This window comes from Rhinolophus hipposideros (genome assembly GCF_964194185.1).
Source record: "Rhinolophus hipposideros genome assembly, chromosome: 20".
NCBI classification, from domain to species: Eukaryota; Metazoa; Chordata; class Mammalia; order Chiroptera; family Rhinolophidae; genus Rhinolophus; species Rhinolophus hipposideros.
The window spans coordinates 40,898,657-40,925,751 of NC_138066.1; the positions used below are offsets into that span (position 1 = coordinate 40,898,657).

Consider the following 27,095-nt stretch of genomic DNA (forward strand, 5'->3'; position numbering starts at 1 on the left):
ACTGAACAAGGAGAGATTGACTTGAAATTTCAGGCCTGGGTAGGGTTCCTGGAGTTCCAAGGGAAAGCTGGTAAAAACTGGCGTTGCTTTCACTGGTCCCCACATGTTGGCTTCCGCTCTCCAGTTAAATTGGCAGCTCCCTGAGGGCAGAGATGTCTCCTACCTGAATCCAGAGCATGAATGGCAAAGAGGTGTTTGGGGGACCCCCAAGGTCAACAGGAAGTAGAGCACAGCCTGGCTTTGCACAAGGAGGTGAACTGCGCTTGAGCTCTCAGGTGTGAGCTGCTCCCAGTCACCCCAGCAGCTGGCAGGTTGGGGCCCTAATTTGTAGGACCCTAGGGACCATTTTGTGGTGACCTTGTAAACCTAGGGGGCTTCTGATGTGATGATTGAAAAGTGAAGGGGTCACCTGACTAAAGGTCACCATCTCCTAAAGTTCCCCACCGCAAAGCCTCCCTCTTTAGGAGTCTCTCACATGGCTTTGGGTCAAACAACAACAGTTTCAGGCTTGGGGGAGGGGGCGGCCAGGGCGTGGCAGGTGTAGTAGCGGCAGGGGAACCCCTGCCCTCAGGCAGCTTCTGGTTTAACTGGAGAAGAAGGCCAGCAAGAGCAACACAAGGCTATAGCTAAGCAAGAGCTGCAGAGTCTGGGGTCCCAATAGGTACTGGGGCACTTTGCGAGGGCGTCCCATACATGGAGGACCTTGAAAGATAGTAGGATTGGGATGGATGGGGGAGGGTAAGCGCCTTCAGGGCCCAGCTAGGGTCAGAGCAGGGGAAGAAAGGAAGACATGACTACAGGTTCCAACTGGACCTTCAGAGAGAAGTAGCAAGTGAGCCCAGGAAGATGTCCATGAGCCCCGTGGAGTTGTCCCCTCCCACGCCCCATGGGCCCATAGGTGCCCAAACATTTGTGCTCAAACAGATGCTCACATCCACCCCATACCCATAGATGTCACGAGCCTGGGTGTGGTTTCTCAAGACATATTGTTTATTCCATGGGAGAATGGTCTCAAGGCTAGGACCCCCCTGAGGTGGGAGAGGGTGGGGGAAGGATGAGGCTCTCAGTGGCCCATCTGTGGCCAAGGAGGGCAGGGCCACGGGCCTTCCCAGGCTTCACAGGAACTTTTGTAGGTTCCAGACAAGTCTCTGCCTTCTTTGTCTTGAACGTGGGGTGGATCCCCACATAGCACCCCAGAAGGCTGGGTCCAGTCTATCCCCAGAGAACTCCCTGCTCCAAATCACTGCCCTGTAGCCCTTCCACTCCAGTCCCTTTGGCAAGAACTGGGGACCAAGGGCTGGAGGGGCAGGCGGATCTGGTGGGCCAGGTTTGGAGGCCAACAGGGGGTCCAGGGAAAAGGGAGACTGGGAGCCAGGTGGCTCTGAAGCAGTCACTGAGGGCACAACAGGCTGTGCCCAGGGGCATGGGGAGGGCGGGCCTCTCACTCCTGGCCTGGGTGCTCACCCACTGACCACTTCACCTCCCCAGTCCGCAGAGTCACTATGTCCTCGTAGGTGGCCGTCTGGTCAATGTTCAGCCCCTAGAGACATGGAATGGAGCTCAGGCGTTGGCCACTCCCCAACCACACCAACAGATGCTGCTGCTGGCCCTCCCCACAGGCCTCAGAGCTGTGGGGTCCACCCTGCTCCTTACCTCGTACGTGTGATCTTCCTCCATTCCAGCCTTGCTGTCATCCTGGTGGGGCAAGAGATGGAGAGCACAGATGTTAGCTTCCCCTACCCCATCCACTGCCTGGCCAGGCCGGGGAGGGCCAGGGAGACTGGCCTGGGGTGAGGGGGGAGGTGTCAGGCGTTAGGGGTAAGGTACGCTCTGCAAGGACAACTGAATGAAGGAAGGAGTGATTGAACAGGGAGTCAATGGGCAGGCTCTGAGGCTGGGGAGGTGGAGACCCTGCTCGTGTCTGGCCTGCGCTGTGGCTGCCATCCTGACCCCCGAGGTCACCTTGTCCAACAGCAGGAAGATGGGCACGATGATGAAGAGGATGATGAGTAGGGTCTGGATCATGATGATGCCATCTTTCAGTGTGTTCCGCCGCTTCAGCTGTGCCCAGGTGCTGAACCCTGGGGGAAGGTGGGACAGGGAGGGTGAGGCTGAGCCCCCACTTGGACCTGAACATCTGAGGAAGTTCTTCTCAGCGGCTCTCTTGGGTGGTCTAGGGCCAAGCCACCTCCACCATGTGGCCCCCTCACTGGTGGCAGGCTGGGGTGGGGTGGGGTGTGCATGGCTCCATGAATACCCTGTGGCCCCATCCACTCCCGCTCCCCTCCCTGGCTGGAGGGCAGGCCCCGAACCCACCCAAGACTCGAAGTTCGGTGCCACAGCCCCTCTCAAATGTTCCTTTCAAGCACTTGATCTGACAGAAGTAGAGGCCGTTGTCCCGAAACTGGATGTCTTGAATGATGAGGGTGACATTGGAGCCGGTCTGGTTCTGTAGGATGTGCCCCTCTTCCAGGTGCAGTGGCTTGGGGACCGAGTCCTTATCCTGCTGCCAGAGCCAGGTCACTTCACCTGAAACCTCTGTTTCGCACTTTATTTTCACCATGGAGTTGCGTTTCTTGGCTATGAAACGTGGATGCTGCCGGATCTGGGAACAAGTGCTTCCTGCGAGCACCAAGGCCAGAATCAAAATCCCACTCAGTGTCTTCCTGATGGCCAGCCCAACCATCGGTCCCCGTCCTGGTGGCATATACCCCTGGCTCAGGCCCCTGGTCTGTCCTTGCTTCTCAGGGTGTGGGACCAACATGAGACAGAGGTGTGGCGGAACCAAGCCACGTGAGAGGCCACAGGCCAAACCACCAGACCCTGCCCCATCCTGAGATTTGATTTTCCTTTAGAAGGGCGCTGGAACCTTCCAATTCCTCTCCATCCCGTTCTAGCAGCCTGATTCAGGCCTCATTCCCCAGAGCCTAGAGGCTCAGAGGACAGCTTCCCATCTGGTCTGGTGCAGCCACCTCTCCCTGCCCTGGCTGCCTTGCGCTAGTCTGAAATCCTCAAGGTTTCTCCACAAATCCTTAGCCTGGCAATTGGGGCCCTCTGCGTCACTCCCCTGCCCATCTTTCCTCCTTCACCCCCCTTCACCCCGCCACTGCATGGACCTGGTCCACGTTTTATTCCTAAATCTTCTTTCTCAGCTTGGCATGCTTTCCCCACCCACCTGCTCCAAGAAGCCTCCCTCTTGCCTCACTGTTCCCAGCAAGTGGCCCCCTAGTAACCCCTTAGCCTCTGCAGCCTGTCAGAGCCCCTAAGGGTGTGGGTACCTCCTGGGGCTGAGCCCAACTCCCCAACTTGACAGACTTGCCCTGAGTCTTCAGGGGGTGGGGTTCTCTTTGGTCCCACCTCAGACAGACTGGGGGCGGGGGTTAGCCCAACCCCTCAGTCGCCGGGACTGGAGCACTTGTGTCTAATGAGGATCACACAGGTGGTGGCTGCAGGGGTGGGAAGGTGGGGGTCTTGGAGCCAGACCTTGGAGAGGGAGACCCGAAGGAGGCCTAGGGATTTGGGTTCTGGGAGGACGAGAGCACAAGGGCGACCATTGGGACAGTAACTAGTGGTGGACACAGGCATCCTTACCCCCAGAAAGGGCAGGGGAAGTTGCTGACCTTTAGAATCCACGAACTGGTCCATTGTTTGGGCTGCCGGCTCCCCTGCTGGTTGGGAGGAAGTGGGCGGGGCAAGGTCAGGACCTCGCGCAGAGCTGGCTGCTCTACCTCTGCAGCCCTCCCTCCTTATTCCCAGACCCACTTTCTCCTCCCCGACAGCAGCTTCTAGACCCCTCAGTCCTTCCCAGCCCCGCTCTACAGAGACAGGACTGGGACGGGTCTGTAGATCTGTCTCCCAACCCCCCTTCTGCCTTGAGCAGGCCTCTGGATGAGACAGGAAGGAAGTCACACCTGGAGGTCTCTCCCAGCTTCAGAAGAAACCATTAGTGGAACATGTATGTCCCAGGGTCTGACTGGGATCAGTCTCTCCCCTGTCTCCCCCACGTAGTGCCCTCATGGGCTTGGGAGTGAACCACATTCTGTCCTCTCTTCCTCCCTGGTCTGGCTCTTCCGTGGTCAGGGCCACCAACCCCTCATGCCTGGCTCAGCCTGCCACTTCCAGGTGGGAAAGGAGGTGGGGCCTCAGATCCCTGAGCCCATTCGCATGGCTGATACCCACAGAACAGGGCAGTCAGAGACTGGAGATAGAAAGTGTGAGAGACAGGAGGAGGCTGGAGAGAGCAGGAGACAGAACCAGTGGAAACAGAGAAACAGAGTGAAACAGACAGGTCTCATCAGATGGCTGTACCTGAAAGAAGCAGCAGTAATACCACCAGCCAGTTGCTGGGCACAGGAGACAGAGCCAGCCTGGCCATGGTCACCACTCCGTCTCTGAGCCCAAGTCCGTGATGACAACCAAGGCTCCTGGGGGGAAAATGTGTAACTGTCTGGGCTGTAGCCTGTCCCCTCCCCGCCCCTTCCCCATCAGGCCCCTTCCTGTCATGCAAATCAGGACCCAGGGGAGGCACCAGATCTCTAGGGACCCTGGGGAAGGGCGGGCTCTTTTGTCAGCTGTGCTGCTGAGGCTCAAAAGTCACCCCAGCTTGGGCACCACAGTTCAGGTCCACGGTGGACACCCCTGGGGGGAAGGGACCTCTGAGTCCTCTCAGGGCAGCCTGTGCTTTCTTCCATGTGTCCCCACCCCATTGATGCCCTGAGGCCTGCCAGCCTCTCATCCCCAAGCCTAGATTTGCAGGTGCTTAGATGAATACACATAGGTGCTGTAGATGAACTTGAGCATGGCCCCTGTGCCTCGGACCAGCCTGCAGCCTGCAGGCAGAGGAACACCAAGGAAGGATGGTGTGGGGGGGTCTTCGGGGGAGGGGCAGCTATGGGCTGAGGTCAGGCACCCGGAGGGGCCCAGAGTACAGCCTCTTGTCTGGAGTGCAGGCAGTCACGTCAAGGGTTGATGGAGATTTGACCCTATTGAGTAAGGGAGCCCCAGAGGTTCTTGAGCAAGAGCAGGTCAAGTGTGGCAGCCACTTGGGAGAAGATTTGATCCAGGCCCTGGTGAGACGCCTCCCTCCCGCACTTGGGAGTTTGCTGGGAGCTGTTGGGGGGTGGCCTTAGGTGGAGATGGCTTAGGGCAGGGTGTCCAAACTTTTTTCAACGGTTTTCACCAAGGGCCATATGCGGTAAAATACACAAACAGCCGGGCCACTCACTCGAGGTGAAGTACGTATTGCCTCACCTGGTTTATTTAAGTAAACTAAATATATTTTTGGAATTTGCTGTGGGCCAATTAACAATGGATCATGGGCTGCAGTTGGCCCGCGGGCCGCAGTTTGGACACCCCTGGCTTGGAGAAAACCCATCACCTGAGCAATCAGGGCACTCCCAGGGCATTGAAATGTCCATAGCTCTAAGTGTCTTTGGGTGGGAGACAGGAAGCTAGGGTTGGGGAGCCTCCAGGTTCTGAAACTAAAAGGCTCTTTGGCTTTATCTCGCCAGTCAGCCTGGTGGATGGAAACATAGTGATCAGGAGCTTGTCTAAGTTCAACTATGTGCCCCTGCTCCCTGGGTCAGACACAACCTTTGCCCCTTAGTAGTGGTGGTGGGGCCCTTGTGCAGTGCACAACCTGCCCAGCTGCACATAGCAGGCTTGCATACCTCAACCCTGCAGCCAAGCCCACTCTGAGTTTTAGGTTTCCTAGCAGTCTCTTCTCTCTCTCCTCCCCTCTCTCTATTCTTTCAACCCCCAGGAGGGAAAGAAAAATGCTAAATTCTATGTGTAGTCTGCCTACCTCTCATTTTCCCTACCACCCTCCAGTTTTCAAACCACCTGTGTTGCTGGTGGGTCTGTTTGGGTTTAGGCGGACATGGGCCTGTCTCCCAGGCCAGGGCTGGCGGTGAGGAAGGCAGAGGTCTGGGTGCTGCCCCCTCAGCCCTGGGCATAGGCCTCACCTGGCACAGTGAGGTCCGTCCCACAGGATCACAGGTCAGGACTGGTGCTGCAAAGAGCGGGTACAGGAGGGTTAAGGTTTCATCCAAGGAGCAGCTTGTTCCCGGCAGCCCCAGATGTTCTTGCAGTTTCCAGATGTTCCAAATGAAAAAACATTTCCCTGAAAAGGTGTCAGATGTTCAGTTCACAGAACAAACAGCCCAGGATTATAAACATCACCTGAGGTCAGCTTGGGGATCACAGGCCCCGGGTACAGGTGGGGGTGTTTGGACATGCCCCAGCAGAATGAGGGGAAAATCTTTCTTTAACTAAGTACCTCTTGGCGATTTAGGCCTTGGTTAGCTTTGGGGCTCGTGTCCCCCCCAAAGTTGGGAGAATTGGGGAAGGCTAAGGCTTGGGGCACACAAGTGTATGTGTGCACGTGTACGCTCACACAGGTGTATTGCCTGGGCCGTGTGGCATGGGGCCTGCTCGGAAGCTGGTCCTGGGGCCCAGGGTGCATATGGGGGGCACGGAGGCTAGGGAGGGGAGTTGGCATTCTCCAAACACACACAACCACATACCCCGCCACCCCGGGGACAGGGAAGGGACACAGATGTGTCCTTTGGACTCATTCCCATTCATGCCAGGCAGGGATCTGCTTTCAGAAGGGGGTGGGAGTAGAAGGGCCCCACCGAGTGCAGGGTTATTTGTCACAGTTGGGGCCGTGCTGTTCCCTCTGTGGTGACAACAGTACCAAGCTCTGTCCGGGATTCATGACGCCTTTTCTTTCCCGGAACATGAGGCCTCCTTAGCCCACTCCTACCTCTGCCCCTGGCTACCCTGGGCTGCACACGCCGACATCTGGCAGCCTCTACTCCACCTTTCCAGGAAGGCAGCATCAAAACAAGGGATGGGGGTGTGGGTAGAGGGGACAAAGGGCACAGGTGTTGGGGGAAGCAAGACAGCAGGGACCCCCAGCAAGCCTGGGAAGGATGGGAGAGGGTAGAAGCTCCATTTGGAAAGAAGGGCTCAGACCTCTGCTCCTCCCCCAATCCACTCTTACTGGCTCCACCTCAGGTGATGTTTATATTCTTGGGCTGTTGGTTCTGTTCCTGGGAGGAGGCATGCTGGCTAAAGAGGACGCAGGTTTGAATCCTGGCGCTGCTGTGTACCAGCCAGAAAGTTTCCTCAAGTTACCTGGTGGGTCTCAACGAGGGGTGGTCCTGCTCCACCCGGGCAGTATTTGGAAATGCGCCAGGGCCATTTTGAAGGTCACAAGGACACATCGGCGCTACTGGCATTCATGGGCCAGGGGCGCTAAAGGGCCTGCAGTGGGAGGGACAGTGTCTCACAAAGAATTTCCCTGCCTCACACAGGCATTCTTAACCTCTCAGAGACCAGATTTCCTCATTTATGTAAAATAGAAGTAATTGTAATAATATGTTCTTCATAGGGCAGTTGTGAATCTGGGAAATCCGTTACCTGCAGGGCTTGGTGAGGTATCTGGAAACACAACTCACCCTCAAGCTGACGAGTTGCATTGCTAACTGGGGAGTGGGGGGATGATTCTGAAGCATTGGCCCCTGTTATCTATGTTTCTTAGTGTTTTGCCTTTTTTCTTCTGCCCTTCAAGTCTCAGGGGAAAGTTGGGCTGGAGCACCCTGCAAGCTCTCCTGTCCTTGGGGCCAGAGAAGGTCCCAGGGGCGGTTTGGAGAAACTTAAAGTGAGAAAAAGCCACGATCTCAAGGAGGGAGGTCAGGACCTGAGCAGGGGCTGAGAGATCCTTGCAAAGATGTTGGATTCCTCCCATCAGCAGGTGAAGAGGGCCCTGGGGAACATGGCTAGGGATGTGGCTGAGGGATGTTAAGGCAGTCTGTGGGTATCCCTCCCTAGTTCCCATGGGGGCCACGTAACCTCAGGACACAGGATAAGGGGATGCAGAAATCCTGAAAAAGGCTGTTTCCTAGTTTGGAGGAATACAGCCCTGGGAGTCAGAAATCAAGTTGTAGAAAACAAAATTATATATAAAATTATATTTCACCCACTGGGATTATGGACCGGGCTCACTATGTAACATTACTCTTTGTCGCAGGCTTTCTGAGGTCAAGGGTCAGAGACAGGGTCCTGGGGGTGGGGGATAGTATCCCTGAGGAGAGGCAGGGGCCACACCATGTTTCCCACAGGAAAGTTGGGGCCTCTCAGGGGCACAGAGAAGTGAAGGGGGCTTCCAGAGAGGAGGGCCTGGAGATGCAGGGTTCCAATACCTATTTCCTGGGCACTGTCGTGGGTGGGGAGAGCGCGTGATGCTGCCTGTTAGGAAAGAAGAGATGTGACTCCTGGCCTCGTCTGGCCTCTTAGACTCTGGCTAAGAGGCTGGAGTCCAAGCCCACTTTTGGAGGGAGGCAGGAGAGAGCCAGACTGGGCCAGAGGAAGGAGTTGGGGCCCTCTTTATCCTGCCCTCCTCGACCCCGCTCAAGAAACTCCCCAAGTCTTCCCCACTTGGTTCTAATCCCCGCCAGCCCTCCTTACTTCTTGCTACCCTCATCCCCCATTGACGTCCATACTCGGAGGCACAGAAGGAAGAAGCCCACAGATTAGAGGCATCAGGGGGAGATTTATTATAAGAACTGTACAAAGGAGCCTGTCCGCAGGCCTGGCTTGGGCCAGCTCCTACCTGCTGTAAATGGGTGTGGGTCTGCAGGTGGGGATGGGGCACAGGCAGGGGGAGATTCTACAAGCTGGAGACAGTCTGGTGAAGACCATCCAGTCCAACAGATACTGAGGTTCTTGGGGCCATGCCAGTCCGGGGCCCAAGGAGGGCGAGGCAGTGGGCAGGGTGCTGGTCAGGGAGAAGGCTGCCCTCCTGTAGGGTGAACCTTCTGAAGGAAGAGACACAACTGCTACAGGAAGAGATGGAAGGAGTGAGGCCTCCTTCACCAGAGGACACAGGAGGAGACGGGGAGCAGGATGGGGCAATGGTGTGATGCAGAGACCCAGCGGGAGGGAGGAGAGTGGAGTCACGGGCGGTGAGAGAGAGCGCCACCCATGCAGGGTGGTGAGGAGACCAGATAGCAGGGCAGACGGAAAAGGGGGCTCTGGCCTATGGGTGTGTGCACACGCAAACACACACACACGCTGTTTTGGAGGTTTTGCTGCTTCCTGAGTTTTAATCAAACTGTTCACGAGAAACAAGAAGAAAAAGAAGAGGAACTAAGGCCAACAGGGACTCAACTTTACCCCATGTGTTCACACTCGTACACACACTCACAGCACAGGCACACTCACATGGACAGGCCTGCACGAAGACACACACACACAACAGGCAGACACTACAGGGGCACACTGACACACATTTACACAAATATACTCAGACACACAAGCATATGCAGGCATCATGGGACACAGTGGTTCACACACTTGAACAAACACACAGCTATACACACAGGTGCACACACAAGTGAATACATCTAGTGACCCCTGAGCAGGTCTCTCACCCCAAGCTCAGCCTCTGTTTTCTGGGAACCAGAGGACTGGCACTGCCATGCCCAGATCAGCCGTGCCAGCAGGAGTGTCGCCAACTATCCAGGAAGCAGGAAGTTGGAAGGTTGGGCGCAAGCAGGTGGGCCCACGTATGGCTCAGTGGGGAATCTCTAACGTGGATTCAACCTAACATTCTGAGGATCATTTTGAGGAGGGGAAACAAAGGATGAATGAGGAAAAGAGGGAGAGAACAAGACTTTTCCTTCTGAGTGCTGGGGTCCCTGACCCCACCCCAGGTCTGGTTACTCAGGCCAAGAAGAGCCCCCAGTGCACCGATACTCTGTACCCCATCTGCGCTTCCTAGAAAAAAGGCAATCGTGCTCTTCCCCCAGGCGCCAGCCAGGGGCGTAGAGGCCTGGAGAGTGGACGCCTCAGGAAATGGTGTCAGGGTCACAATCCCAGCCCGATGCATCGGGATCCAGTGGCCAGTGAGGCTGGTGGACTCATTTCAGACCAGTGTCATTGCCCTTTTCCAGGGAATTCGGTAGCTGGCAGGTGAAGCTACATCCGAGTTGGGGAGGGCTGGCAGGCCCTGGGGTCAGGTGTCTGCGTCACTGAGGTTAAGACATCTTTATCCAGGAGGGCCTGGGGGGCCTGAGCCACTTCCTGGGGAGAGGCCAGCAACCTCTGAGACTCTGGTGGCAGGAAGACAGCCAATCCTTCCATTGTAGGCTGGCTCCTCCCCAAGTAGGGGTCAGACATTCTTAGTTTGCGACCTCCCCCCGGGGCCCAGAGGAGGGGCTGCAGGGCCCATGAGGAGGTGAGAGCAACTTGAAGGTGAAATCCAGGAGGCAGGGGCCTCAAGCCCAGTGTGGAGCCTCAGATTGCAATTTCCATTTTTCATGGCCTGGGGAGGCAGGTGCTCCAGCCTGGGTGTCAGCCCCAGTATGGCAACATCCTGTCCCCAGCGGGGAGCTGGATCAGTTCCAGACTCAAAGCCCTGCTTCCTCAGCGAGAGGGCCACTTTGGGGGAACTTCAGGGCTCTACCAGGCTCACCTCGCTGCTGCCTGCTAGACCAGAGACTCTTTGACCCCCGGGCGTACTGTCTGCCCCAGGGGTGGGGCGGGAGGGAGGGCAGTGTCTGCAGGGCTGATGTGCCTGAGCGCCATAGCAGGTCCAGCGTCCCCTGTCACGCCTCTCTCCTCACCCTTGTCCTGCACACCACTGTCCCCATTCTCGTGGCCGTACATCTTGCTCATGGCGTTGGCGATCAGCCCCTCCTTCTCAGGGGCCCCGTCCCCGCTGTCATCCTTGCTGTGGCGGTACATGTAGGATGCCTGCTTCACTGAGCGCTGGAGTAGGTGTCGGCGGTACGCCCTCTGGATCTTTACGGCGCACACCTCCTCGTGCTTCCTCTTGAGGGTGGTGGTGATGGGCTCATAGGAGACCTTGGAGGGATTGGCAGCCATGAACTTCTCCTCCATGGTCTCCTTGAGGGCGTCCATCTCCCCTGAGTCGCCCAGGACCTCCTTGGTCAGGGCGAAGAGAATGTCCAGGCAGTGGATCTTGTCGCCAGGCACCATGGGTAAGTCCAGCGTGATGAGCTTGATCTTGTTGGGTTTGGGAATCCTCAGCGGCACCTGCAGGGTGTCCACGAAGTCAGAGAGGCGTTCGTAGGCGATGAACTGTGTGGCGTCGGGGTCGAACTTCTCCCACGTCTCGTAGAACATCTCAAAGTCATCCTCGCCGAGGGGCTCACTGCTCTCCTCGGTGGCCACGTTGAAGTTCTCCAGGATGATGGCGATGTACATGTTGACCACAATGAGGAAGGAGACGATAATGTAGCTGCAGAAGAAGCAGATGCCGATGGAGGGGTTGCCACAGTTGCCCTTGACGTGGCTGCCCGGGTTCTCCAGGGTGGGGTCACAGTCAGGGGGCCCACTGTTGAGGATGGGGTTGAGGAGCCCGTCCCAGCCGGCGGACGTGGTGATCTCAAAGAGGCAGATCATACTGTTGCCGAAGGTCTCAAAGTTGAACATGTCATCGATGCCTGACTCCTTCTTGACGTAGGCAAAGTTGGACATGCCGAAGATGGAGTAGATAAACATAACCAGGAAGAGGAGGAGGCCGATGTTGAAGAGGGCAGGCAGGGACATCATGAGGGCAAAGAGCAGCGTCCGGATCCCTTTGGCTCCACGAATAAGCCGCAGGACGCGCCCGATCCGCGCCAGGCGGATAACACGGAACAGGGTGGGTGACACGAAGTATTTCTGGATCAGCTCAGAGAGTGCGAGGCCTGCAGGGAGGAAGTAGTGAGGATGGCTGCCCTAGACTGGGCGGCTGGGCTAGGGAGTGGGGGGCATGTGGGGCTTAAGAGGGCCCGGCCTGGTATGCTCTTCCTCAAGAAGGGGTAATACAAGCTCAACCCTTGGGACTTAGCCCCAGTGGCCACACCCACTAGAGAAGGCTCTCCCAGGGGTCTCGGGGACAGGGGCTACATCTTTGCCCCGACACAGCTAGACAGAAGTAGGATGTGCCGAAGTTGAAAGGGTTAAGATGAGGCCCATTCTCAAGGCTGTTTGTAGATGCCATAGTGAGAAAGGGAGGGAGGGAGAGAGGGAGGACAGCTCTGTGTGTGACTCTGGGCATGTCACTTAAGGTTTCTAACTCAGTTTCCTCATCTGTAAAATGGAGGTGATACCTGCCTCATGGAATTGTTATGAACAATTAGCGAGCTAAAGCCTACCAAATGCATAGCAGTGTCAGGCAAATAGTAAATGCTCAATAAGTACCTCCTATCGTAAGTACATGCATGTCTGTGCACTTCTCCAGTGTGTATGGATACTGGAACAGTCTTCTTAATGTTTTCCACTGAGCACATGGCCACCTATTGGCCATGTACCTATTGGCCAGGTGAATGTTTCTGGAGGTGTATTCACATGTGTGCAGATGACAGGCGGCTTGCGAGCCCACACTTCTGTGCATTTGTGCATTAAGTGTGAATGCCAGGTGCACTTGTATGTGTGTATGTGTGACTATGTGTGTGAGCATGCCAGGTGCACAAACAGGTGTGTGTACATGGCATCGGGAGCACCCACCTTCCCGAATGAGTCAGCCCGGCCCGGCCCTGCTCACCTGCAATGGACAGGATGACAACCACAAAATCGAAAATGTTCCAGCCGACAGTGAAGTAGTAATGGCGCAGGGCCAGCATCTTAAGCACACACTCTCCGGTGAAGATGATGATGAAGATCATGTTGATGTTGTACAGGATGTCCACCTTGAGCTGGCTCTGGTCGTCCGTCTCCACCATCATGGTGACCATGTTGAGGCAGATGAGGACCATGATCATGATGTCGAACATCTGCTTTGTCACAAAGTCGTACACCTTGCCCAGGATCTTGTTCTGCAATACGGGAAGGAGTGCAGAGATGCACATGGGTGGGTATGGGGGCAGTTGGGAACCACACAGGACACAGACAGGCAGAAGACACAGGATGGAGAGAGAGAGAGATGTGAGGGCTTGTGGTGGCATTGGCCAGGAAAGGGAGGACAGACCCATCAGACCAGACCATTCTAGGGGGTGAATGGGCATCCTTCCTCACTCTGAGACCCTTCCTTCCTCCTGTCAAGTTCCCCAAACAGCCCCTTACCCTCCCCCAAAGCCATTGCTCACTGAGGAGGGTGATTGGCCATCCTCTTCCTCCCCCTTCTAGGAGCTCTTGCCACAGAAGCCACCAACTGAGGACACTGGGGGACTATTGGGCCAGGTGAGGGGTAAACCAGCGCCTGCCGTTTAGCAGGCAGCTGCCTCTTGTGCACCCAGTGCCTTTGTACAGTTACAAAGGGGCAACCTCCAGGCAGGTAGATCCAGCCTCATGCCAGGGACACAGTCTGGTGGGCAAAGTGCAGGCTGTATTTTGTCCCCCTCCCCCACCCCCAGGCAGGAGCTTCGTACAGACTGCGAGGAGAGGGCCCCAGAGGGCTGGTACCTGGGGACGAGGAATTGGCTTCTGGGGCTTCTTGGAGCCAAGCTTCTTCATGGCATTATAGTATTTCTTCTGTTCCTCTGTCATGAAGATGTCTTTCCCTCCAAAGTATAGTGAGATGGGGCCCGTAAGGTTGGGGAGGCCCCCTTCTCTGCCTCCAGGACCTCCCTCCTCAGGCACCATCCTTAAAGCAGCCCCTACCCCAGCAAGGGGGCCGGGTGGAAAGGGGAAAGGGGACCAGGAGGGGCCAGAGAAGGGGAACAGTGCTTCCTCACAGCCTGTTTTGGGCCACTTTCAATCAGTATCTTGCTGGGTCCTTAGAATGACCCAGAGAGGTAGGTAGGATCACCCTCATTTTATAGATAAGGAAACCAAGGTTCAGGGAGGCCAAGTCACGTGTTCAAGACTGCCCAGTGGGATCTAAATCCAGGTTTGCTGCTTCAAGCATGCCGCCAATGACAGCAAGGTAGGTGCTGAGGCAGTGTTTTGGAAATATGAAGGGATGAGGGACCCAAGGAAGGGAGGAGGGGGCCCAGAATGAGGAAACCCAGGGAAGGTGGAGCTGGATACTCATCTTCTTTTTCTGCTGGTTGAAGTTATCGATGATGACACCGATGAAGAGGTTGAGGGTGAAGAAGGATCCGAAGATGATGAAAATGACGAAATAAAGGTACATATAGATGTTCACCTCGTATTGTGGCTGTTCCTCCTTCTGCAGGGGCCACAAGACAGGACGGGGTGCGCTGTGTGGGCTGAGGGGCACACGCTGGCTGCTCTGTGCTCCTCATCCCACTGTGAGCAGGAGGGGTTTGGGGGCCAGAGATGGACCTCTCCACCCCCAGGGGCTCAGGGGCTCCTGAGTAGGTGGCATGGGGGGGTCAGGGATGGGCAGAAGGTGCCACTGTGCCTCCAGCCTGAGCTTTCCCCCTTGGCTCGCTCACCAGCCACATCTTGGTAACCCCCACTCACCTCCCGGGAGTCCACGGCTGCATACATGATGTCCATCCAGCCTTTGAAGGTGGCCTGAGAGAGTGTGGTTGGGTGTGAGGGGAGGAGGCTGCTCCCGGCCTCCATTATCCGTGAGTTCCCTGTCTGCCCCAGCCTGATGCTGCCCAGAGCCCCACTGGGCATGTATCCAATAGGGACCAGAGAGGTCTAGGCACTACTTCCGAGTCCCACAGCCCTGGAAGCAGGGTGGGCAACCCCCTAACAAGCAGTGCAGTGGGCTCAGGTACAACCAGAGATGGGGGGCACCTCCATCCCAAGTTCCGACAGGGCTAGGGGGTCCCACGTACCACCTGCAGGAGGGAGAGGTAGCCTAGGCCCACGTTGTCATAGTTGACTTTGACATTGACCCAGCGGACCTGGCCCGTGTACATGAGGCTCTCGCACTCCGACTTGTTGTTGATCTCAGAGACGTCGAACCTCTCAGCGGTGGTGGTGTTGATGCAGTGGTAGAACTTGCCGGCAAACAGGTTGACACCCATGATGCTAAAGATGAGCCAAAAGATGAGGCAGACGAGCAGCACGTTCATGATGGAGGGGATGGCTCCCAGGAGGGCATTCACCACCACCTGGGGGGCCAGAGAGAGGGTCATTGACAGAGCTTCTCCCAGGCAGGTGGATGAAACACGGTCTCATTGGGAGATGGCTCCCCACTTACACTAATCAGGAGACCAGGCAGGGCTGGGCATAGCTACTCAGGGAAGCCTTCCTGGAGGAGGGCCAATCTGAGCCAGGCCTGGGGAGAAGTCTGCTGAGGTGTTTGGCGGGGGTTAGCGGAAGCAAAGAGTAGGGTTGGGGACTGCCAGCCTGGTGGTTGGAGAGGGCCTCTGCTTGGCTGGAACAATCAACTCAGAGTAGGGCTGCCGGGTTTCTCTGGAAGCAGCTCGGCCATGGGTCACCAGGCAGGAGACAAACACTCTTTCCTCGGCCCCCATAGGAAACTCAGCCCCCGTGACCAGACTCCTGCTCATCTGCTCACAGCATTAGAGACAGGCACAGAAAAGAAACCACCAGGTCTGCAAAGCAGCAGGGCCCTGGGACTGGAGCCCTGTGCCCCACCAGCCCTGGCTACACACGCCAACCTCACTATTTCAGGCTGGGCTGAATCGGAGAACTGTCCCTTCTCAAGCAGAAGCTGTTTCATGACCTCCAGACAGAGTGGGTGGCATAGGCCTGGTGATGCCCAGGGGGCTCTATTCCTGGCTAAGAACCACCTGTGTGGCGGTGGGCAGGTCATTTCCCCTCAGAGGGGAGGAGTCCCCCACTCTGGGGGTGGGAGGGCCCAGCGCTGGCTGGCTCCTTGCATGAACAGGAGGGAGCCGCTCGGGCTGACTGCGCTGTTGGCCTACAACCAGCCACTTCACGGAGGTTTGTCTCTTCTGAGTGGGTCTAGTTCCCAACAGACCTCTCTTTGCTGGGGACGTCCCATTTGTTTTGCCCAACCCCTGTGTTTACCTGTCACTTCCGCCCTCAAGGATCTTTCCAAACTTGGCATGACCCTAAGCTCAAGGGCCAGGAGGCTCAGAACCTTGGGCACAGGTACCTGCCCGGTTGCTCAGGTCTCAGAGTCTGAGGCTGTGAGGGACATCCATAAACCCACAGACCTCCATCTGTCCTCCCTGTGGTGGTGCCCTCAAGCCCTCCTGAGAGCTGCTGCAGCCTCTGCTGCCCCCCAATGGTGGCAGAGATGAGCTAAGAAGCAGGACTGAAGGCAGGAATGGGATAGTGTGGGAGGGTATCTTGGGGCCCCCAAACCTGGCTTTCAGCAGGGGTGTGCGTGGGCCAAGCCTTCTGCTTCCCCTGGTGGTGGCCAGAGTACAGACATGCAGCCCCCTGCATGCACCTGACTGCGCTCCCATTCCCCAGTCCTACTCAGAGCCCCCCTCAGCACCCACCCTCATGCCCTCAAATCGGGACAGTGCCCTCAGGGGACGAAGGGCCCGCAGCGTCCGCAGGGATTTGATGGGTCCCAGCTCAGAGTAGCCCAGCCAGTTGGCCACCAGGCTGATGATTGAGACCTGCAAAGGGAAAGTGGGGGGTGCGTCAGGGAGTGAGGGCCCCTGACCCTCCCAAGAGCAGGGCCACAGCCTTGGGGACAGGTCCCCACGGGGGCCTTCCGGGATTCACAGCTCTAGGGTGTCTCTTCCAGCCCCCTTCCCTTCTGGGTGGTCCTGTCTGGTGGGACCTGTCCTAGCACCTATAGGAGCCTGAGCTCCATCTCAGTGATGTCATCGATTAACTAGGATGACGGTAAACAGGAGGCCTGTGTGCCCATCAAAGAGGATACAAAATCCTCCACAGATATTGGCAAGAATGATAAGTAATCCTCCTATTTTCCCCTTTGCCCCCAAGGCTCCCCTTTCTCTCAGGAAAAGGGAGGTTCCCCCAGCCAGTTAGTGCCCTTCCTGGGCAGCTCTGTCCAAGGGACCGGGAGGCCAGTCTCTGCGGGGGCACGCGGATGGGGTCTGATGCACTATGCGGCCTCGGGCAGCTGCCCCCGCCCCGGGCTGGGGTTCCTAAAGTGCTGGGCTGTGGGGCCGGGGCCAGACTCACATCCACGATGAGGAAGTCGAGCCAGCACCAGGCGTTGGTGAAGTACACCTTGAAGCCGTAGGCCACCCACTTGAGCAGCATCTCCAGGATGAAGATGTAGGTAAAGACCTTGTCAGCATACTCCAGGATGGTGCGGATGACACGCCGCTGCTCTATGTAGATGTCCTCGAAGGCCTGGGGACACCAGCACAGCGGGGTGGTGGCCAGGGCTCAAGAGGCCGGGGCAGCAGCCACGTTCCCTACCCTGCCTGACACTCGTGGTGCCCAGGGGATTGGCACAGGGGCCAGGCCAGGGCCTGGCTGGTGGCTTCTCCCAGACTCCCCATGCCCATCATGGGGGTGAGCGAGTTTCCTGGTGGGGAGAACCCCTCAGCTCCCTTTCCTCAGGCTTAATAATAGTAACATTCAATCATCTTCTAGGGAATTCTACAGTGACACAACTGCAATCCTGCTCCTCTCCCAATTCCCAGAGCCTTCCCCACCTTCCCCCTGGTTGGCACCTGTTATACACAGAGTCAGACCCCATCTGTCACTTTAAGGAAATCGATATACTTATCCTGCAGCCACAGGTGAATTGCTCCGAGTCTGGGTTGGAGACTGACTGGGCTGCATCCCTCCCATGGTGTGGAAAGGAGGGAGCCCCAGTGGGCCTGCTTTGGGCCTGTCACCGGCCTCTGCCCAGGCCCATCCCCCAGGAAGGTGCCTACCAGGGCTCCACTGCTGAGCAGGATCATGAAGACAATGAAGGTCTCGAACCAGTTGTGCTCGACGATCTTGAAGCACGCCCTGCGGAGGGTCCACCACTTCTTCCCACGACCCTGGGAGACGTCCACATAGAGGCAGGGGCAGCGTTGCACACAAGCTGGGGGAGCAACAGGGACACAGCATGGGCCTGAGCGCTGCCTCCAGACGCACAATCAGCATGTTCCCACCACTTTCCCAGGGTGCCCCCTCCAGCCCTCCACCTCACCGTCCCCAACACCTGCTTCCATTTCCTCCACTGCTGGTTAGAAATGGGTGATAAGTAGGGTGGTCCAGCCCCTCTCCTCACATGGGGGCCTCAGGCCCTCCCTCCACAGCCTGCTCCACCCATGTGCCAACTGCTGCCATGCCAGGCACACAGAGGAAAGACATGCAGGGGTGTAGGCTACCAGCCCCGGTACTGTGTCTGTCAGCTGTCCCCATCCTCCCCTGCTCCACCCAGGAAGCCTTCACTCTGCATAGCCCGGGATCTGTGGGCAAAAATGTTTCTCCAGGGCTGTCTCCTGAAGGGCTGGCAAGCCTTTCTCCCTGAAGATGAAGGCAAGCAGGATGATAGTCTTAGATCAGCCATTCCTGAGCACTTGCTTCACGCCAGGCCATTCTCGGGCTCTGTGGGGATTCTGCACGGCAGCCATCAGGGCACTGCCAACACCCACTGCACACATGTGAGGCTCAGGTCAGGCGTGGGGAGACCTCCCTGGCTCTGACACCCCTCCCCAGTGCAGCAGGGCAGGGTAGCATCAGGGGAAGAAGGCCCCATGTGCCTTTAGTGATGCACGTGTCCCCAAAATATCCTGGAGGAGGCAATGCGCTAGGGTCTGCTGGGCTGGGGGTGGGGGACACCAGGTGAGGTGGGGATGTACACAGGTAGGCTCACCCTCGGTGAAGCACTCCTCAGGCTGCTCCCCGTCAGGGTCCTCCTGGACCTGTTCCTCAGGGCCCTCCTCGGGGGGCTTGTAGTCAACTGTGCTGCAGACGGAGGAGTTCCCATCGAGGGCCTGCGGCGGCTTCTGCAGGGGCCACAGGGTCATGTGACCCTTGGGTCCTCCCACCAGGTGGAGCAATGGAGGTCAGGGTGGGAGACCAGAGGGAGAGGAGAAAGAGGGGATGGAGCAGACCCATTCATTCATTCATTCATTCATTCACTCAACTGTGGATTATGGAACCGGCACTGTGGTCCATGTAGAAGAACCACAGTGATCAAGGCACCCGTGGTCCTGCTCTCATGGTAGTTAGACTTGGAGCAGGGCAGGGCTGAGGCCTGGGGAGGGGCAGTGAGGACAGGAGGAGACATACAAGGGCCTCAGGTAAGGGAGGAGGCTAGGAGACAAGCGGGCTGGGGGTAGCTTGGCCAGCTGGGGGTTTGGAGGAGGGGGGAGGCATGAGGAAGGCAGCAGAGGAATAAAAGGCCCGAAGGTACTTTTGAGAGGGCATGAAAGGGGGTCAGGACAGACTGGGGTGCCACAGCCCGCAGATAACAATTGGCAGCATCCCCAGGCCTGAGCCTTCCTATTTTCAGGGGCTGTTTGGCTGAAGAATACAGAAAGGATGGACAATTTTCCCAGCTGAAGTTCCAGCCTGGGGCCCAGGGAACCTGAGGGGTAGGGTGGAGGCTGCTCCGGCCTGGCCAGGCCTTTCTCCACCTCCTCCTGCTGCCCCAGGTCAGCATCCCAGGCCCAGACTCCACTCCTCAAGGGGACCCCTTCATGGCTAGGGGTAAGGCTCCTGAAGAGGAAGATGGAGAGGGCAGCTGGAGGCCAACTCTGGATCCAGTATGCTGACCAGAGAACCAGGGGAGTCCTTGTGCCCCGTTGAAAGGGAAATCGAGGCACAGGGCATTACGTTAGCCAGGGTACCCACTGAGCCACTTGCCCTACCCGTGTGCCCCCACTCCCATAATTCCTCTTGGAGCGGTGCTTGTCCTTCTTTAAAGACTGTCCAGAGCCTTGGCCTTGGGTGTTCCCCAGCTCCCTCCCACCCTCGCTCCTCATACCGAGGTCGGTGCCACATTTCCCTGGGTATTTATAGCTTGGCAGACACTCAGCCCTCTGGTAAGTCAGCATGCCACATATTTGGGGCGAATAAGAAGTCAAGAGCTTTCAGGGCAAAGTTCATTCAGGCTCCAGCCAGGTCCAGGGCCAATAGGGTGCAGGTGGGCTGGGGGCCCAGACCTAGCTTATGCTAGCCCTTCCCCTGCCAGAGCAGGAGGGTGGGTGAGGGGCTCAGAGTCAGCTTTCCTGGGAGGCCCCGGCAAGCACCCAGCCTCAGCCTGAGCTTCTGGGGGTGACCGCAAGTCTCTCCCCAACTTTGCAAGGAGGGACAGGAGGAAGGGGCATCTCAGTTAAGCAGCAGGTCCCCTGCAGGGGTTGGGTGGGGGGTTCATGGCTCCTGCTGAGGTTGTGCCCCAGCTCTCTGTTCTCCTTATAGCCAAACCCATTGGACCCTGGCTCCTCTCCCCAGAGTCTCCAGCCCAGACCTGGCGTGGCCCACACTGGGAGATTGGGACGCACCCCAGGTGGAATCTAAACAGAAATAGATAACAATGGCAAGAACTTGGCAAGGGCTTGAAACCAAGGCAGGATTTAAGAGAGGCCTCTTGGGTCTCAGCCCTGGAGCCGAGGTACCACAGGGCAGAACATCTTGTCCAAGAGCGCCACCTGCTGGTAAAATGGGGCCTAGGTGGAATTGTGGGGTAGGAGTGAAGGGAGGAGACTGGGGTCTTAGGATAGGCAGGGCAAGTCCTAATAATCGTGTTAATAACTGCGATGACAGTCACTATTCCCAGAGAGCTCAGAACTCATCTACTGCTCACCAAGATGCCACGAGATAGGTACCATTACTCCCATTTTACAGAAGGAGAAACTGAAGCTTGGAGACTCCTCCAAGCCGTGCCTATCTGACCTCTGACCCCTCAAGCAAGGCGCTGCGATGGGCTCACCTTAATATCCTCAGGCTCTGAGAAGGTGTCAGTCTCCTCCTCTGTCGGCATCTCCAGGTCAGATTCCTCAGAGGCGATGGGCACGTGGATGGTCAGGTAGGGGTTGTTGATGAAGTTGAGGTGGTCCAGCTCAATGCTGGGAGGAGTCCCATCAGCCAAGCCCACGTGGTTCAGGATGTGATTGTCTTTCTTTAGGTCCTTGTCACCTTCTTCAGGTGGTGGCTCCTTCTCGTCCTCGGGGGCACTCTCCCCGGCCTCCCCCGGCCACCCGAGGCTGAGTACGATCTCCTTGGGGCTCAGAATCTTGCCATGCAGTAGTCCCAGCAGGAAGGCCTTGGCGAAGCCAATGCCCCACTTTATACGCCCGATGGCAATCTGCAGGTTGTTCATCTCGCCGTCCTCGTCTGAGGCCGCCAGGCTGTCGGCACTGAAGGAGCTCAGCAGCAGGGCCAAGAAGAGGTTCAGGACCTGGAAAGCAGGGGTGGGGGAACCTCAGCTCGGCCTCCGGGCCCCTAAAGGTGCCACCTTAGGCCTGCACAAGGGTCCTCAGGCCTCCAGGTCAAACCTACTCCATGTTGGGCGTTTAAAGGACATCACCTCATGGAACCCTCAAGACTGCTTGTGGAGGTGACAAGTCTTCCTATGATCCCCAAATTGCAGATAAGGAAACTGAGGCTTGGTCACAGGATGGGATTCTGCTGATCAAGGCCAAGGCAGGGCTTGGGGAAGCCCACTGGGTGACAGGGGCTTTTTCCATGACGCTGTCCTCCACCTCCCCTGCCAGGGAACGCAGTATAAAGAACAGGGTGCACATCTCCGAGCTTCCAGGACTGACTGGGAACCTACATCTTTTGAGCCTTCTTTTCTCATCTGTTAGGTGGGATTCTAATAGACCTTGCGCTCCCGACGCTCAGATGCATGTTCCGTATTACTCTGGAAGGGGCATTTGACCTACTGTTATTCACCCTTTTTTCTCCCTGGTGGTTCCCTGCTCTGCCTGGTTCTTTTCCCATAGTCCTGCTAAAAGGGACTTACGAGGTTACTGGTTTACCCCTGTCGCCTTTATTTTTGAGTGGACAGACATTTACTAAGTCCCTCCCAGTGTGTGTAGGAGACCGTCATCTCAGGGAACTCCAGCCTAGTAAAGAGAGACATTTGGTCGGACAAATACAACAGAGTGGGTTTGCATGGTAGCACAGAGGGGTACTTGGCTTGGAACCCCAGTTTACCAGCTGTGCATCCTGAAGCAAGACATGTCACTCCTCTGTGCCTCAGTTCCCTCATCTGTACAATGGGGATGATTCCAGCGCCTACCTCCTCACATTGTTGTGAGAACTAAAAGATCAATATAAGTAGAGCACACAGAAGGCACTCAGAACACGGGCAACAATGAAGGCAGGACCAGGTTCATTGTCTGGGGGCCTTGAGGAGGGGCTGGGTGCGTGAGTGGATGTAGGGGAGTAGGGGAGCCTGTCCATGTGAATCCACCACCCTTGCCCATCTTTTCCGTTTGTCTCTCACTGTCTGACATTCACCAGTGTCCTCCAATGTCTTTTTGCCATTGTCTGAACTATCACGTTAATATAATATCTTTAAAACATATGTATTGTATATTGCATATATTCTCTTTGGGGAAATGTACTAGGGGGATTCTGCCCCATCTCCAGGCCCCCAGCTACTTTTCTGCCTTTGACCCTCACCAACATTTATTGGTTTTTCTTTCCCTCTCTTGGAGGAAGGCATCCAGTTGCCAGAAACACATCTGAGATGGGAATTAGCTGCTCTCTGGGTCAGCAGGGTTTGCACACGGCTCCTGCTTGGGACAAAAATAGCCATCTCAGGCAAGGCAAGGGGATGGGGGCCAGCGGGGTGGGGGATGGACTTCATGTTCCCCTGGGGGCTCTGAGGGGTGGGTTACCTAGGACCTAGTCACTTCTTCTTCTTCACAGGAACCCAGGGAAAGTAGCCAAGTCTATGGACACAGTGGACACAGGTCCCCACACTCCCTGGCAGGGTGCCCCTGTGCCCTCTGCAGGCACCTGCTTCCATGAGCCTGGGGCAGGGCAGGGACAGTGCCCAAGAAGCTGACAGTGCCGCCTCCCTCAGCCGCTCCACTCCCTCTGAGCAAAGTGGGAGAACCACAGAGCTGGGCTGGAGAAGGGTGTCGGTGGTGAGTGTGTGTGTCTGTGTGTGTGATGGGAGAATGCGGGTGACACGCACACAGGCAGTGCACTGGTTCCAGACTCTGGAGCCATACTTGTTGGGTTCAAATCCTGCACAGGTCCCTAAGTTACCTCCCTGAGGCTTTGCATCTACCGAGTAGAGGTGAATACAAGGTAAGTGGTCAGAATGCTAGATACATGCTAAATAGAGGCCAGCTGCCATCACAGTTTCTGGTGTTGACAACTATCTCTATTACCATTATTGTTATTGTTAACGTTATCATTACATAGACCCAGGTTAGTTACATAGACCCAGGTTTAGTCCGGACTCAGTTTCACTATCTCTGTGGTTCTGGGCAGTGCCTCCTCGGAGCACAGAGCCAACGTGACCTGGCTCACAGGCTTGTCGAGAGCATTAGGGATCATGTAAATACAGCCCTTCAAGCAGGGACTGGCATGTGGCAGGAGCCCAATACGCAGGAGTGTGATGCTGATGGCGCGTATCTACACTAACACTGCTCCCACATGCCTGTAACATTTGAACACCCCTAGCCTCGTAGGTTCAAGTGCTTACATGTGTTGTGTAATCCTCAGGACCACCCAGTGAAGTAAGTCACCACCATTAGCATCCCCATTTTCCAGATGAGAAAAACTGAGGCCCGAGAAGTTAAATACCTTGCCCAAGGCTTCCCAATCAGTAGTGGCAGAGTGGGGGCTTGCGATGTTATAGACCCTAAAGGCCTGTCATCCCCAGGCCTTTAAACTTACATTCACAAACTGCTACTCAGGCCTGCTGTCCCACCCTCGTCTTGCCTGGGCATCTTTCCTCTCTCTCCACTCCCCACGGCCTCCCTCCTGGGGACAGCCAGGCTGGGTTCTCCAATCTAGCTGTCCCTGGAGGCTCAGGACCTCATCCCATGAACTCCTCCTCAGTCGAGGTGACACCCCCTCTCCCAGCAGTCTGCTCCTGCCTTAGCAGGAGCTCAGCGATATCTGAGAAGTGCTGATCCAGCAGCCCAAGGATTTCACAGGCCTTTGCAGAACGTGGGGACGTGCGTCCTCCCACCCCACTGCCCAGGGCAGTGCCTGCCACAGCAGAGGGCAGCTGGGCACAGCACTCCTGGTAGGACCGACCCCCATCCCACCCAGAGTAGAGGAGGAGTCGGGGTTGGTAGGGTGAGGAGAGACACCTCCTAGGCCCTAGCCACAGAAATGCTAGTCATGCGGACCACAGCCCCACGCCCGTTTCTCATGAGCGCGTGCACCCTTTCGCCTGCACCAGCCCCACATGCCAAGCTCTGAGCCACAGAAAGCGGCAGGATGAATGCAATTTATGCCGTTTCTGGATTCTCCCAACACTGGGGACTGATTCCTCGGAACAGAGGAGGGTGAGAGGGCAGGAGATGGACAAGAGGCCCAGGAGCTCCTAGTACCAACCCCACGCTGTGCTTTCTTGCACACTGTCACCCTCACCCTATAAGGTACCCACCATTTTTCTTTCATATGAAGTTAGAGAACCCAGCCGACCAGAGAGCAGTAATTGGTTCAAGGTCATACAGATGGTGAAGTAGCTGGGACCGGAACATGGGTCCGTCTGACTACAATGATCATGTCATTTTACCCAGAACATTAGGTTTCAACAGTACTACTCACAGTGTGATCCCTGGGCCTGTGGCAGCGTCATCCCCTGGAGTTCACTAGAAATGCAGATTCTCAGACCCAACAGCTCAGAATCTGGGGTGGGGGAGGGGGTGTGGGACCCGGAATCTAGCTCTACGAAACTCCCAGCTGATTCTTAAGCAGGTTAAAATTTGAAAGCCACTGGATTAAACCACAAAAAGTTGCCATTTTGAGGGGGGAGGAGGAAGGTAGAAAACAGTCAAGTATCAGCAATTTCATACAGTTCAACCTCATAGGGTCTTTGAATGACAGCCCCATTCAAAGGAAATAAAGGAACGGCCATGTCTTGGACACTTGGAGTTCCTGGGCGAGGGTGGAGGAGCCACCCAGCCGGCGTCACTCACCACTAGGTTGCCGATGACCATGACCATGAGGAAGACGGTGAGGCACATGGCCTGGCCGGCCACCTCCATGCAGTCCCACATGGTCTCAATCCACTCCCCACACAGGATGCGGAAGACGATGAGGAAGGAGTGAAAGAAGTCGTGCATGTGCCAGCGGGGCAGGCTGCAATCCTCGGAGATCTTGCACACACACTCCTTGTAGCTCTTGCCGAACAGCTGCATGCCCACCACGGCAAAGATGAACACAATGATGGCCAGCACCAGCGTCAGGTTGCCCAGCGCCCCCACCGAGTTGCCGATGATCTTAATGAGCATGTTCAGTGTGGGCCACGACTTAGCCAGCTTGAAGACCCGCAGCTGCCAGGTGAAGGAAGGGCAGGGGCGAATGAGGCCCAGGAACTCCTGGTCCAACCTGGGGGAGCCCCGTCCTTAGGAGGAAGAACCACCTCAAACGCTCAAACCCCCGTTCCTTGAGTGATCGGAGGCCTCAGTTTGCCTCTCTGCTAAATGGGAACATTCACATCCTACCACCTTATGCTCTTCGTGTGTTCAAAAGAAAAAAACTCCTTATCTGTTAAAGATACAGACTAAAATATTCACAAGTGAAATTATATGTCTGGATTTGCTTTAACATACTCCCCCCCACAAAAAGTTGGGGGACAGATAGAACAAGAACTGTGGAACATTGATGGCTGTCGAAGCTGGGTGACTGGTACACAGAGGTTTATTATACTTCCTCTATACTTTTGTGGATGCATGGATGCATGAGGGGGTCCATAATAAAGTTTATAAAAATAATAAAAGTGCTCCTATGAGGTGGTAGAAAGGACACTAATTTGGAGTACCAGTTCCACTACTAATGAGCTTCCTAAGCCTCAGCTTTCAGGTCTGTATTATGGGCCACTGTTCCACCCCTGTCTAAAGTCACTAAGAGGTCAAACTCCTGAGGCTGTCATTCCCCGCAGTCCTGTGTAATCATGGGGGGCTCCCTTTCTCCCTATTTCCATAAGAAAAGTTCTGAGGTGTGGAGTGGCATGCGTGAGGGCAGAAGGGTTTCTCCTCCCACCCACCCACCCTCAGGCCACGCCCTGGGGTCTCACTCACCAGACGGAAGGAGCGGAGCACCGACAGCCCCTGCACGTTGGCCAGGCCCAGTTCCACCAGGCTGAGGGTGACGATGATACTGTCAAAGACGTTCCAGCCCTGCTGGAAATACTCGTAGGGGTCCAAGGCGATGAGCTTCAGTACCATTTCTGCTGTGAAGATGCCTGTGAAGACCTATGGGGTGGGGAGTGGTCCCGTCACAGAGCCTCAGGGATTCTCTCACCCTGACACACACGTTCATGTCCTGGCAGATCTCGTGGAGCCCGAGGGGAGAGGTCCAGAGCCCTGAGGGATCAGGCAGTGCTAGCCATGGCCCATGTATGTGTATTTGAGAAAAGAGTGGGATGGCCACGCCATAGGGCAGATGGGACCATCCGGAGACCTGGTCCCATTCGTTTCCAGCAACGTGACTGTGGGCCAGCCATTTAACTTCTTGGGGTCTCACCACACGCATAATAATATTTAACACTCACAGAGCACATTGTGGTTCACGTCATGACCTGAGCGGTATGCCGATTTCTATGTAGTTGGGAGGGATGAGAAACCTAAGGCTCAGAGAGGTTAGTGGCAAGCGTTTGGTCATGCTGCCCATATAGGAATGACGCAGGTCCCCAACCTGCTTAGTTCCGTCTCCTGTCTCTACACCTTATAGCTTCTCTACCCTCACTGGCGGGGGTCCCAGGACCCAGCAAATCTTGGTGGACTTGGAAATCTAGGGCAGGGGCCAAAAGGGGCGAAGTTGGGAACAGTGAGAAAGCCAGAGCTGCCCTCCGAAATCCAGGACACGGGTGGAGTCTGAGGGCTGCAGAGCCCCTGAATGCTCCCTGGGCACAGCCCCCTCCTGCCAGGCACCAGCTGCCCTGGGTGCACAGCCTGCCCAGGCACATGCTGAGCCCCGCCTAGAAGCTGTCCCTGGCCAGAGCAGGTGCCCAAAAGGCAGTAGAGTGTGGGCAGGGGGTGGGCAGGAGGCAGGCGAGGCCCATCATGCACACCCCAGCAGCTGCGCCAGTCCAGAGCACACCCGGGCCCCTCCAGCCCAGCCTGGCGGAGGCTGCCTCCGGCAGACCTGCCTACCTCACAGGGTAGGGAGTCCAGGGTCTGATTCCCTTGCTATCCACCCAGACCTCACCCTGC

At 56.4% G+C, this 27,095-nt stretch overlaps 2 protein-coding genes across 2 annotated transcripts in view; both read right to left on the bottom strand.

The window, feature by feature from the left end:
- Positions 1-968: 968 nt before the first annotated feature.
- CD79B (CD79b molecule) lies at positions 969-4,402 on the bottom strand. The gene is made up of 6 exons (XM_081028551.1): positions 4,309-4,402; positions 3,621-3,668; positions 2,317-2,622; positions 1,963-2,081; positions 1,654-1,695; positions 969-1,540 (listed from the first exon to the last, which is right to left on the bottom strand). The coding sequence occupies exons 1-6, from the start codon at positions 4,373-4,375 to the stop codon at positions 1,442-1,444; spliced, it is 681 nt and encodes a 226-aa protein (XP_080884677.1). The 5' UTR covers positions 4,376-4,402; the 3' UTR covers positions 969-1,441.
- Positions 4,403-8,539: 4,137 nt separating this feature from the next.
- Positions 8,540-27,095, bottom strand: part of SCN4A (sodium voltage-gated channel alpha subunit 4) — a 28,637-nt gene continuing 10,081 nt past the window's right edge. Inside the window, exons 11-23 of the mRNA XM_081028036.1 lie at positions 25,962-26,135; positions 24,858-25,214; positions 20,672-21,139; positions 18,611-18,743; positions 17,679-17,833; positions 16,972-17,145; positions 16,314-16,436; positions 14,709-14,987; positions 14,383-14,436; positions 13,984-14,125; positions 13,417-13,514; positions 12,560-12,830; positions 8,540-11,720 (exon numbers count right to left, since the gene is read on the bottom strand). Of these exons, the coding sequence (XP_080884162.1) occupies positions 10,495-11,720; positions 12,560-12,830; positions 13,417-13,514; positions 13,984-14,125; positions 14,383-14,436; positions 14,709-14,987; positions 16,314-16,436; positions 16,972-17,145; positions 17,679-17,833; positions 18,611-18,743; positions 20,672-21,139; positions 24,858-25,214; positions 25,962-26,135 (3,654 nt within the window). The 3' untranslated portion in view covers positions 8,540-10,494. The remainder of the gene's footprint in view (positions 11,721-12,559; positions 12,831-13,416; positions 13,515-13,983; positions 14,126-14,382; positions 14,437-14,708; positions 14,988-16,313; positions 16,437-16,971; positions 17,146-17,678; positions 17,834-18,610; positions 18,744-20,671; positions 21,140-24,857; positions 25,215-25,961; positions 26,136-27,095) is intronic.

Excerpts from the sequence above, each read along its gene's own strand:
- CD79B (XM_081028551.1), bottom strand. The coding sequence starts at position 4,375 with ATGGCCAGGCTGGCTCTGTCTCCTGTGCCCAGCAACTGGCTGGTGGTA. Across the intron at positions 2,623-3,620 it reads CCAGTTCGTGGATTCTAAAG|GAAGCACTTGTTCCCAGATC; the intron begins GTCAGCAACTTC and ends TGGTGCTCGCAG. Across the intron at positions 1,541-1,653 it reads AGGAAGATCACACGTACGAG|GGGCTGAACATTGACCAGAC; the intron begins GTAAGGAGCAGG and ends CCATGTCTCTAG.